The 13,381-nt window shown below is 45.5% G+C and overlaps 1 protein-coding gene across 1 annotated transcript in view; it reads left to right on the forward strand.

Annotated features, from left to right (window-relative positions):
• Window positions 1–13,381, forward strand: part of PTGFRN (prostaglandin F2 receptor inhibitor) — a 106,025-nt gene that overhangs the window by 40,795 nt on the left and 51,849 nt on the right. Inside the window, exons 3-5 of the mRNA XM_075909226.1 lie at window positions 73–492; window positions 5,984–6,367; window positions 10,661–11,086. Coding sequence (XP_075765341.1) covers window positions 73–492; window positions 5,984–6,367; window positions 10,661–11,086 — 1,230 coding nt within the window. The remainder of the gene's footprint in view (window positions 1–72; window positions 493–5,983; window positions 6,368–10,660; window positions 11,087–13,381) is intronic.

The following is a 13,381-nucleotide window of genomic DNA, read 5'->3' on the forward strand; positions in this document are numbered from 1 at the left end:
CAGCTACATTTCCCATCTCTCTACCATTTCCATAAACTCACGTGCATTACTCTGTGTTTCTTCTTTCAATAGTGATTGCCGATGGCTTAACTGTGCGTGGTTCTAAAGCCCGGTCCTCAATCTCTCGCAAACTATCTGAGGGAGACTCGTTTGAATTGTACTGCTCTGCATCCACCACCTCCTCAGAACACACTCACCTGCAAGTTACCTGGGAGCTCAAGAATGGCACAGCCTGGCAGGAGATCCTCTCTCTGACGCACGAGGGCAAGTTCTGGTCCAGCCCAGAGTATGAAGAGCGCTACCTGAGCGGAGAAGTGCGCTTGGACACTGTGGGGAATGACACTTACCGACTGTCTGTCTCCCAGGCGCTGCCAATGGATGGGGGCAACTACAGGTGTCTTGTGAGTGAGTGGGTGAAAGGTGCCGATAGTTCCTGGCAGAAGATCCAGGAGAAGAATGTGGAAGTAGCAAGCGTGGTAGTTCAGCAGACGGGTGAGTTTCAGGTGCAGAAGTCTCCTACTTTACCACTTGCAGAAATGCCACATCTAAGCCCTGGCAACTTGTGAGAGCAGATGTGAAGCAGGGATAGGCTGCATCCGTACCCCTGGGAGAATCGAGAGTGCTGCAGGAGGTGATACTGATGGCTCTCTTCTCAGTGATGAGACAGGACCTCAGCATAGTGCTGGGGAGAGATGTGCTGTTGAGGGCTCTGTCCTCTAAAAGAAGTGTAAAATCCAGGTTCAGCTCATTTACCCAGCTAACTTGAGTTCATAGGGCTGTCAAATTATGTGGACATTGGGGCTTGGGTTGGCACCTAGATTCTAGGTTCTTTCTCCTTCTTGGGGTCCCAGAGCTTAGGCCCAAATATCTGCACAGCAGTTTTTAGCCCTGTATGCTAAGCCCAGTGAGCCTGAGCCTGCTGACCTGAGCCAGCTGTTGCTTTGCCGCAGTTTTTTTATGCCATTGGAGACGTACCCTTATGGTCATTTTATTTCCTATCACACCTCCCAAGAGTAGGATTGTTACTTTGTGTTGGTGACGTTCCTACTTGGGTACTTGTATTTATTTCTCCCCAAATTCCTCTCTCCTTTTACTCTGTGTTCTGTCCTTTGGTGTTAAAACAGCTGCCCCATTCCTCCCCAGAGGTACCTGTGCTTCCGTGGCAAGTGTGTAATGTTTGCTGTGTGTAGCTTTTCAGGACAAAGAGAGAGATAATTTCAAAGTGTCATAATTTAGCTCTGTTTTTGTTCATTTTGATGCCCCCTGCCCATTGAACTGCTTGCTCTATCACAGGGGTGGGGAACCTAAGGCCCGGGGACCAGATGTGGCACCCAGCTTGCCAGGATCCAACCCCTGAGGCTCAGGGCTCCCCCGCCATGGGCCATGTTAGTGAGAATTTGGTTGCTTCTCATTTGTGTGTGCCCCCCCCCCCCAACTGATTTTTCTGTGGGTCAGTGGCCTCCAACCCAAAAAAAGTTTCCCCACCCCTGCTCTATCATGTTGGCAGCTGTTTAGGGAAAGAGCTCTTTAAGCACTGTGGCACACCTGAATAAGACCCTAAAAATTATATGTGCTTAGGAAACAAAATTACTCCCAGTGTTGAGTTATGAGTATCCAGATCTCTTACCCACAGACTTCATGAGCAGATAAACTGAACATATAATTGTGCTAGCCCTGCCAAAATGTGGAGTGGGGTATTGTAATAGTGGTGCCATCTTATCATGTAGTTGGCAGAAGAACAGGTATAATGTCCCTTCAGAAATATGAGAGTGATAGTATTTTAGGGCGTGTGAGAGACAGACTAACAGTGTCCTGAACAAACTTTATGAAATTAAGACAAACTTCACTGTATTAAGTTAAAGCTTATTGAATTGGGTTTGGGGCGTTTGGGTTGGGGGGGGGCATTGTATTGAAGATGCAACTATTTGTTACACTGTAGAATTGTATGTAACATTTCTAGAGTCTTGACCAATGTAAATGTTAGGAACTTCAAAAGACTTTTCTGGACAAGGCATGTAAAGTAGACGATAGAAAATGTGTGGCAGGAAAGGAAGAGTGACAGTGTGAAGAGAATGCAAATTACCCTTGTGAATCCTCTCTTTTGAAGCTTCACCCGGGGGAGGAAACCCATTGTCTGCTAATGATCTGCCTCTGGAAATCCTAGTTCTAAGACCCATGAACCATATAAAGGATGGATTAAATCTGTTATGAGGGTGCTGATTGTGAGCTGAAGCTGAGATGGACTTGTGACCATAAAGGAGATCTGGACAGGGTGTGGAAAGACTGCACCTGGTAGAGGTTATGTTACATGGGAGAGTCTCTGGTGTGCACTCTTAGTGTTTTCTCTGTAGTGCTTTCTACCTTAAGAATAAAATAAGCTTGCATAATGGTATGGTCATTGATACCTCTGTTCTCAGTCTCTGAAGAGAAAACAAATAGGTGAGTTTGGGTAGCCTGTTTATGCTGGGAATAACATTGTCAGATGGAAGTGAGAGGTGTGTCTCCACCCAAGAAAGGCAACAGCTGGAAAGCTGGAAGCCTGAGAGTGGGTGACCTTTCTGGATTGCTGAGAGAAAATACAGGTGCAGATGCCCTGAACTGTGATGGTGTGTTCAGAGACAATAAAAGCATCAGCCATTTGAAATCCTCGAGTCACAGGCACAACCCAGAACTTTGGTCTTTGGTTAGATAAGTAATTCTGACTGATAGGGGCTTAGACATGAGCTCTGCTGGATCAGTCTGCTCCCTTGGAAAGGTCTCAGATGCTCTCCCCAGAGTCGGGGTACTAAGTGAGGGCTCTAATTCTGGCATTGCCTTGTCAAGCTCTTAAATTTTTGAGAAACTGACTCATGTAGATGGGGCTTTAATCAGTGACCGAATGAAGGAGGGAATCCTAGGGACCAGCAACGGGGGCTAAAGTTGTGATGATTTTTATTTTGTTATAAGCTTCTAAATTCAGCCTAATCACCTCTTCCTCCCCATATACAAAATGGAGCGTGTGGCCTGTACGTGCTGTGTATACTGTCATGCAACATGGCCTGACTGCTTGCCCTTCTGGAGAGCAGTGTGTGCTGGGTCCCGTCGGCTCTGTACGTTGTGCCTCTCTATTAAAGGCAAAGGTGTACACAACATATTTTAGCCATCCAAGGTGCTACAGCCTTATGTAGTACCATTGCTTTGTACATAGGCTAGCTATATAACTTCATGAACTTGTTAATCTTGTCCTCTTGCTACCTTCCATTCTGCTGTTTGTCAGATTTGCTTGCCTTGTGTTGAATTTGATTGCAAAATCTTCTTGTACCCAAGGACTTTTTTTTCTTACTATGGTTTAGTGCACAGCCTAGCATGATGGGCCTGTAATCCTGAATGGGGGACTCAGGCGCTTTGGTGATAATAGGAGAAAAGAAGCTTAGGAATTTGGGGATGGGTGAGATTCTTACAAAAATATCTCTTGGTTTATAAATCCAGTATTTGAGTTCCCTTTGCTTGAAGATATTTGTTTCTTGGAGGATCTCTTAGCCTTCACCTTGTAGTGGAGTTATAATCTTCTGTTAATGCCAGTTTATTACAGCCCTGCAGAATTACGCTGAAGGCTTTAGCCCTCTTTACCCATAAAATTATTATCATTACAGGAAAAATCGATGAGGCTTTAGTCAACTGTGGGGAGGTCCTTGGGACATGTAGTTGACTGAAATGCTGCAAGTATGGTGTACCGTGGTGTATTACCTCTTTCTGACTTTTCTGTGCTGTGAGATGCGATGGTGAGAGAGAGAGAAGTACTTCTTGGTTTGCAAGGCAACAGCTTTGATAATTGTGAAGAAATGTATAGAGTCTTGCATTTATATAGTACTTTTCCCAAAAGTTCTTTACTAACTTATAGACAATGTATACAGGAATGAGCATATAGAGAGAAATTACTTCACTTACCATAGAAATGCCCAGCCACCTTCTAAAGTGAGCACATGGTCACTGTTAAGGAGCAACCCTGTTTGTATAGTGTCTTGTAGAATTGGGCTCTCATCTTTTATTGTGGTCCTTGGTATCCTCCGGTGCCTGGGGATGCCAGTCAGGGAATAGAGCCAGTTCTACCAGACAGTATACAAATAGCTCAAACAGTTTTGGACAATGTTTATGCACAATGCAGGTAAACAAATTGGCAAATGAAAGAGAAGGGGATAAGGTAACAGGCACCTGACCTGTTTTGCAGCTGGAGGTAATTGTAGGAGACAAAAAGTGTGGTTTTTTTTTGTCTGATTATAATACAAAAAAATTGAATATGGAAGTGTCTCCTAATAAACACTTTTTAATTATTTAAGCTAACATAATTATTTAAACTAATCTAAATTGATGTCAACTGCTTTGCAAACTACTGCTCGTAAAGGTCCTTTCTGAATGCTGGCTGTGGCCATGTGTTCTGTGAATTGAGTACACCACTAGGGATGTCTCTGTGTTATTGACTACACGATTAAACAGTATGCCTGGGCTTATTGGTTAATCCTGTCATCTACATGCACTTCCCTTCCCCTTCACCCAAGGCTGCCTCTGTATCAGAGGCAGCAAGCAGGGAGAGGCAGGAGCCCGTGCCTGTGGGGAGCTGGCTTAAAAGCCAGCTCCCCATAAGCACTGGATCCCACAGAGCTGCCTGCCACCCACACTCCTGTGCTGCTGCCTCTCTATTAGAGGCAGCAGTGGGAGGCGGTGGGACAAGGGAGGCTGCCGCGGTACAGCCTTTGTCCACAGTGGGCCAGCTTGCCACGGACAGAGGCTGCTACGTGGGATGCCGGTGCAGCCTCTGTCCAAGGGGAGCTTGGGCCCCCTGCAGAGAGGCTGCTGCTGCTGCCCCGCGTTGCTGCCTCTGTTGCAGTGGAGGGTGGCAGACAGGAGCTGGTTTATGAACCGACTTCCCTCGTGGACCAGTTCCCATCTGCCACCCCACCCTGCTGATAGAGAGGCAGCAGGACGGGCTGGCAGGGAGCTCCCCAGGAGTGGAGCTAGGAGCGCACTGGCTGCCAGCCCCACCCCCAGGGACTATCAAATAATCATGTAACTGATAATATTTTGTGTGGTTTATATGATTAGTCAGTTACACAGTACCTAACATCCCTACAGCCACTGGCCAGGAGAGGAGTCTGTTAGAGGACAGCTACTCAGAACATTTCAGTAAGTTTCCTAGAGCTGAAGAAGAGTTCTGTATAAACTACTCTCTCTCACCCAGCAGAAGTTGGTTCCATAAAAGATACTTCCTGACCCACCTTGTGTGTCTAATGTCTTGGGACTGACATGGCTACAACAAAGATGAACTATAGGCATTGCTGTATAATCTCTCATGTATCTTGGCCACTGTAATACATGAAGCAGCAGCAGTCTATGGAACTACCACTGCCCTCAGTGCCCTTTCGCTTGTGGCCTCCTCTGGAGGTAAGCCTAGAGTTCAAGGTTTGACCATGGCTGCTTACATTAAGTCATACTTAACCTTCTGTAGCTCCTGCCGCTGCTGCTTGTGTGTCGGGGGGGGGGGGGGGGGGGGGGGGGGAAGGGGAAGGGTGTTGCATAGGAGCTCAAAATTCTTTAGACAAAGACCAAATTTAGCTGTGATATAAATGGGTGCATGCCAGTAGAAGTTCTACCTTTTGTGAATTAGGTTCTAAATGTCTCGGTGCCACTGTAAAATGAAATATTATCCCTGTTTTTCTCATGGGGGAAATCAGTGCAGAGGCAATTACTTGCCTAGACACACACAGGAGGTCTGTGGCAAAGCTGGGAATAAAACCCTCTAATCTTGAGTCTCCGTCCCATGTTCTGACTGCTACACACACTTGTAGTTTGTAACAAACCTGTAGTCAAATCATTAAACAACCAAGCACTGAAAGTAAAGGGCTGAAATTACTTGAACTTGCAGTCACAGAGCAGCAAGCACTAAATAGTTTGTGACAAACTCTTGAAAATAACATTTTTTTTTTGGTCCTGTTTTTGAATTTCCAAGCTCTGGATGTGCTTATTACCACGAGCAACATGTCTGTGACTGAAAGGGACTCCCTGGACCTCACCTGCAACATCACAACAGACAGAAATGGCATCTTCCAAGCTGAGGTTACGTGGTATTTCAGTCAATCACCTGATACTACATTGTTGGATGCCAAGGTTTTGTTGAGTGTGGACCATGATTCATTGGTCAGTGACTCTTCCCTCATCAGCCTGAGTTACATGGATAGCAAGTCCTACCGCATGTTGGTGCGAGATGTGGGTGTGGACGAATCTGGCTACTATTTCTGCCGAGCAGCTGTCTGGGCACCACAGAACAATAGAGGCTGGCACAAGGTGGTGGAAAAGACATCTTCCCCCGTCAACGTGGTGGTGACAACATTAGGTGAGTGTCTCCATCCTGAGGTTGTAGAGGTAATGAGTCATTTTTTCCCAATGTTCAGTTCCGCCATAGAATATTCAGGACAAAGACATTGGAGTCTGAACAAGGGCCCCCATCTATCCCATTTAGTACAGCCATGGAGAAATGTTCTTTTACCAGGCTCTTTTGATCCATGTCCCTTGGGATACAGATCCACTTGTGCCCGCTCTTCTGGCTTCTGTTGTCAGTATATAGTTTAGAGGAGAGAGACATGCTGGAAACTTGCCAGGAGCCTAAGGGCCTTGTACTACACCCTGTGTAAACTGGTGAAGTTTGGAATTTCTATACCTGGGATAGCCTGATGACAGTCCCAGTGGGACTCTTGTATTTATTCTTTTATGTCTGGTTGTTGCAAAAGTCTGATTTAGTAATCTATTCTCTAAAGGTTTTTAAATCTGCACTCACTGAATGCCTCAAAATTAAGACCGAAGGTATTTATTTGCAGGTGACCGTTAATGTAAGTTTACCTGGACTCGCAGAATTTTCCGTTCACTGTAAATGTTTTAAAATGTTGGAAATCAGTGACTTTTTCTAATTTAACCTTACAAATACTGTATACAAAATGTCTGTTTGCTGTGCATAGACTATCAAGCCAGGCAGTCTTAGTACAGTAACATTTCATGGCTCCACTCACTAACCATGAGTGTCTGATCCAGTGGTAATTTTACTGACCTTGTATTTACTTTTTAGTAGCCTCCCCTTTGTTACGTTATGAAGAGATCTTTAATACCGTATGACCTCAAAGGACTTGTTTTACAAGTTAAGGGTCATGTTATATGTCACTATAAAACTTAGGAATATGTCATGTCCTCCAGTTCATATGGTATGTTAAAAATCCATAAATTACATATGTGGTATCAGTTTACTCTTGTGTACAGGGCTATGATGTAGAATTATAGAAGATGGAGACCGAATAGACTTAGTAGACTCATCTAGCCCACCTTAGCTGCAAGAGCAGGATAGCTTTCTCCCCACACTGAGAAGTGAATGTGTTACTGGATTGCTATTCCATTGTGTCTTGTCTACACCAAAGATTGTGAGTTAACCAGCTTTTGCTCTGCATTACCCTGGCTGAACTCTTAAGCTATAAAGATCCTGTTTTCATGCAAATATCTTGAGACTCAAACAGTCACACCGGGTGATCCAGAAAATCAAACCTAAGCAGAATTTCTCAAGAGCTGTATTTTTTTAGTTTGCCGTGACATGTCAGCCTCTCTCAAAGAACGATTAAAACAATTTCTTTATTTGACTTCTGCATTTAAGAGCTAAATTACTTTTGACAGCATTTCAAATCTGAGGGGCAGAGAAGGACATTACTTCCCACTCTCTATGCTAAAATACAGAAAGTACTGATTATCTTTTAGAGCTGGCGGAGCCTATTACCAGTTTAGTGCCTAGGTTGGTGTGCAAGGTACCCCCTGCCCCATGCACTCAGTTGTGGCTTGGCACCTTCTCTACTATTCCAGTTCAGAATCTCTCCTGCTCAGACACTGGCAGTAATGCCACACTGGTGGTGGTAGTCTGAGGATTAGAACGGAGGCCAAACCTAAGTTACTTAGAAGTGAATGGACAAGCCATTAAGTTGAATGTCCCACTTACACCCCTTTAGATTACTCTTTTCTCCCCCATATGCGTTGTAGGACAAATAGATGCACTTTATTTCCTTCTCCAAGACAGTAAATGGCCATTAACATTTTAAATGATGTTCCCTGTATGCTTTACGGGATGGAGGCCTTTGCTGTCCCGTGCTGGTCCTCTTCTTCCTTCCAGACCATCATCTGGCCATTCCAATTGCCTGTTATGTTTCTGGGCTTGAAAATCTGAGGAAATGGATCTGGCCCACAAAAGCCCATCACCTAATAAACCATCTTGTTAGTCTTTAAAGTGCTGCATGCTCCTGTCTTTTGTTTCAGCTAGACCAGACTAACACAGCTGCATCTCTATCACTGTCTGCAGTAGGTCACCTGGTTGCTGCTTTGGAGCATCCCTTATGATGCTAGTGAAATTTCTGGTCCTTTTTCTCACCAGTTGGCTGAGGTGCAGGAATGTATAAAAGCTACTCTTCCGATGAGTGTTGCCTGGGGCTGTGAGGGAATGGGAAAAGAGTTCTCAGCATGTGAGGTTACAAACTGCATCCTAAATTCACCACTAACCCCCTCCTCCTTGAAGTTCAGTGCTAACATGGTATTAAGTCATTGAACTGTCAGTGAGACTGTTCGTTGACAGCTGACAGAGTGGAGGAATGAGGCTTATCCAGGGAACCTTTTATTCCTTTTAAATCCTCTGTCTGAGTGTGTCTGTCAGTGTGACGTGTCTAGCTGGAGTGATACTTTCAAAGCCAAAACTCCCCCTAGCAATCCTTCCTCCTCCCCAATATTACTACTACTACTAATAAACCCAAAGTGATTAGTAGAAAACTTGTTTTCTTTCAGCTCTTTTCTCAGTCTGAGAAGAACTTCAACCTTCAAATGCTCCCATGCTTGTACCAAGATGCTAAAGCAGTCACAGGACAGCATCTTTTGTAACTACCACTCTTGAATGTTAACACCTCTGGGTTTGGGAGGGGTCAGAATAATGCAGTATTTTGCTTTGAGTAACTTGTCCTTTGGTTTCAAGTCTTAAAGACTGTGGCTGTGTCTAAAAGAGAGGTGAGGCATATTATTGCTGTCTAGGATCTGTTGGAATTTAGTTCTCATGAGGATTGTGGTGTTGATTCCTGTGGTCTCCCATGTAGACCTGTTACTTGGCTGTGGAATTCTGTGCATTTTTTTAGGTCTTGTTTCTACTGGAAATGTTAGGGAAATTTCTCACTGTTACCAGCGCTAGCAACCACTGAAACCATAGTGTAAACTAGCTTCTTTCATTTTTACCCTTGTCATCTATTCCTGTAAAAAACAATGATTAAAGCCACTGAAGTCTAGTCTACACCTAGCGATTTGTAGCTCTGATGAAGTTGTGCCAATGACAGCAATTGCAAGAAATTCCCTTAAAATTGCCAAAGTAGGTATAGCCAGATTAAGTTGAATTGTGCTACTAAATGTACTCCGAGACTGTTAGTGTACCTAGAGAGAAAAAGGGCTAGGGTTTACCTCCCAGTATTTCCACTAAAATATTCTAGTGCCATGTGTCAGAGGCGGTTTCTATTTTACACTTGCATTTCCTTCTGTCTCTATAGTCAATCAGTGTTTGAGATTAGTGCATCAGCCACAAGATAAAGGGATAAGGAATTGAAAACATGAGCAAAATGTTGGGGTATTTAGTCATAAAACCATAGGGAGTTCAGTGGTGTTTTTCAAATAATTAAAATAATACAGAAAAAATAAGTTTTATCAATGATAGGCAAGCACTTATTTCCATAACCAAATTTTAGTGCTGAGAGAGACTTATCATAGCTACTTTGTTCATAAGTCTGTAGTCGGCTGTCTCTGAAATCTAACAGAGTTCAAAGTCCTGCAACCTCTCATTTCCTGGATCAGCTATTCCAACCTCAGTTTCAGCTGCTCAGCTCTGAAACTGTGAACCTTGAGAGATTCCAGTTCTACACAGGTAGTACCACTTCAAAATTCAAACCCAATGGGCTTTTGATATGTGCATCCTTGGTTGTCATGTTAACCAGCTAAACATTTGGTGATGCTTTGTTGACACAGTGTTGGAGTTGTCCAGGGCCAAAGCAGGAGCTGGTACTGGAGGTCGGTGAGGCGTAGAACAGTAAGTGGGAAAGGATGGTGTCTGGGGATGGCCCTTTTTATCTGGCAGAGGAGATAGGGTGACACTAACTAGAGTTTCAACTGATCTGTTTGAAACTTCAGAAAAAGAATGTCAAGCTGTACATTCATCCGAGTACTCTAGAGATGATTTAAAATCTGACACTGCACATTTGGATGTCAGAGAATAGGCCAGGGAAAAAACCCTTTATTTCTCAGATGCTTTGTCATCTTGAGAGGCTTTAGAGCTGAGTTTCTTAAGCGTGGGACTCTGGTAACTCCAGCTACAGTCCGTGACCACTGAAAATCAAGCTCAGTAAGCTGGGTGTCTAAAATAAAAGGTCACTTATGAAAATTTTGGTCTCTGGGACTTCCCAGTCTCTTGGTTTTACAAGTCCTCTATATTTAGCCCATATGCTTTTATGTGTAATGTTGGATAGTTCCAGATGCTAGGCCTACATTTGGTTTCACTGTTACTTTGGTGTTTGCTTTTTACTTGCCACTTTTAACATGTTCTCCTGGCTTTCTTCCCACTTTCCCAATTTCCTTGCAGAGCTGGACTACCAGGTATTTCTGAGTGCTTCAAAAATGCCTACATTTTCAGATGACCCCACAGAACTGGAATGCAGGATTACGAATGTGCAGAACACAGAAGCAAACACACGTTTTACAGTCTCCTGGTACTACAGAATGCTCCTGCTCAGCGATGATGTTGCAACGGACCAACTTCTTGCCATGATGGATGCAGACTGGACGTTGATGGTTGGGAATAGGAGCAGACAGAGGACCCAGAATGGGGAAATAATTTTCTTTAAACAGGCCATGGATATTTTCAGTTTACGAATCCAGTCGACCTCTGAAGCAGACAAAGGGGATTATTACTGTGTTGTCTCTGCCTGGAGAAGGCACCACAACAACAGCTGGGTAAAGAGCAAAGATGTGACTTCCATTCCTGTCAGAGTTTTCTGGAAGAATCAAGGTAGGGGCTTCACACTTACCTCATGTTTAAACCTCATGTTGCTGATGGCTGCTGATTTCATAGCTTTCTCTTCTATAGCACCTGTCAGCCAGAAATATTGCAAAGAATTATAGCCCCTTCTAGAGTGAAAGGAAGCAACTACATAATGATACTAACAAGTATGCAGTGTTTTGGAAAGGAAGTAAAGAATAACAGTATATCCATCAAATTGCAGAGGGAATTTAGGGAGGTAGAATGCAACTTTCGGAGCTGGAATCAAACCAGGACATTGAGGTTATTGTGCCTCCTATTAAGAAAAATGTCATGGTACACAAAGCACAAATAGTCAGGATCTCTCTCCCCCACGTAAGGACTTTTCCAGGATGCATCTCGTTGCCAACAACTGGGACGTTCTCTCTGCCTCTGTAATGCTTTTATTGTTCAGCAAGTAACCTGTACTTGGTACTTCGCAAGGCCCACAATGAAGTCAGTCCAGGCCCCGATAAGTTTACAACCTGGAAGCTGTAGTCTCCCTCCCATGCTGTAAACGCTGGCTTTAAGAAGGCATCACAGGGACTTGCAAGCGTGCAAGGAACTCAGCCAATTCTTAAAACTAGTTTTAAATAGGTTCCGACTGATTCAGTCTAGCTGGGTACTTTTGAGCCACTCCACAATATGTTTAAAACAGTTGAACAGTGTTCCAATTTAGATGCAGGGTCACTGAGTTGGGAGATAGAACATAGCATTTAGGCAAAAGACTTCATATATTATTTTTTTTTGGTTTAATGTGTGCATCTTCCAAAATAAAACCCAGCTAGCTGTTTTAAACTGCTCCCATTATAGCATCAGAGTAGAGAGGGACGAAAGGGAATCCCTCCCATGATTCAGCTCCAGCAGAGAGAGGATCTGTAAGAAACATGCATAACGTTCAAAGCGGCCTGTCTCTGTAATGTGGCCTGGGAATGACGTTTTAGCCCTGCAAGATCAAACAAGTTACAGGTTGTACCTCCCTTAACTAGGACTCCCTGGTCCGGCAACATCCGTGGTCTGGCGGGGTCCACGGATGTTCCTGGACCACAGAGCCCAGGTACAAGGAGGTCTGGCAGCGGGGCAGGGGCACTTGAGGGGGCACCGGCAACTCAGCCGAGAGCTCCATGTGGTAGTGGGTGTTGGCGGGGGAAAAGGAGGACAACGGCACAGTAGAGAGTTCTAGCCCCAGCAACAGCCAGGGAGCTCCGGCCCAGCTGTGGAGTTCTGGCCGAGGTGCTCCAGCCCTGGGGGACTGGAGCCCTAATGCATGGGAGCATGGGCCAAGAGATGAGGGACCTCCCCAGTCCAGCAAATCCTCTCGTTCGGGGAAAGTCCACTCCCAAGAGTGCCAGACCAGCAAGGTCCAGCCTATATCACGTTTCTGTGCAGCGTGCTTTTCCTGCAGCAATGTGATCTCACTCATAGGGTAGATCTCACACGACAGTCCAGTTGCTAATACAGTAGGCACTCACCCTGATCACTAGTAGGTGCAAACAGAGGTACCTAGCACCATGTTACTAGAAACTAGGCCTGCCGACCAGGGGGCACAGGGGGAAAGGGACAAAGGGGGCCTGGTGGAATTAAGGGGGCCTGGTGCTGCAACCCTGATTCGGTCCTTTTAAACAGTACTGCTGTTGTAGCAGGGCAGCAGCTGTAAGGAGCCCTGGAGCTTGGATTGCGAAGCAGTAGGGTGGAAGTGGGGGCAAAAGGTCCCTGCAGCTTTAAGCCCTGTGCTCAGAGTGATAGCGGCAGTGTGTTGGCAGGGGACAGGAGGTTCCTACCTCTTTGAACCCCTGCCCAGGTCTGTGGAGCGGCAGGGCAGGTGGAGGAGGTCAGAATGAGTGGGGTGTGGAGAGCTGGGTTGAGAACGGAGTAAGGGAGCCAAGCTGAGAAGAGGAGGAAGGAGATGAGTTCTGGGGGTAGAGCCAGGTACAGGACTGCAGAAAGCGAGGGCCAAGAAGGGGTGGAGGAACCAGCTTGAGAAGACACAAGAGCAGAGGGATGCAAGCAGGGGTAGACCGGGATGACTGGGAGAAAAGAGCTAAGGGGGGCGGGGAGCGGGGGGCACAGGAATGCTGGGATGCAGAGTTGGGTTGGGGGGGCGGAGAGGGGAAGAAGGGCAGGAGGGGCACTTCAGGGCAGGTGACAGGGCAGTGATCCACCAGAGGGGCCTCTATTTAAGAGGTGGTGCTCAGAGTTTCTCTGAGTGGGGAGGCAAGTGGCTTGTGGCTCCTTCCAAGGGAGGAGGATGGGGGCCCATTGATATGTTGTCCGGGGGCCCAGAAT

Source organism: Pelodiscus sinensis, chromosome 1, assembly GCF_049634645.1.
Source record: "Pelodiscus sinensis isolate JC-2024 chromosome 1, ASM4963464v1, whole genome shotgun sequence".
Classification (NCBI taxonomy): Eukaryota; Metazoa; Chordata; order Testudines; family Trionychidae; genus Pelodiscus; species Pelodiscus sinensis.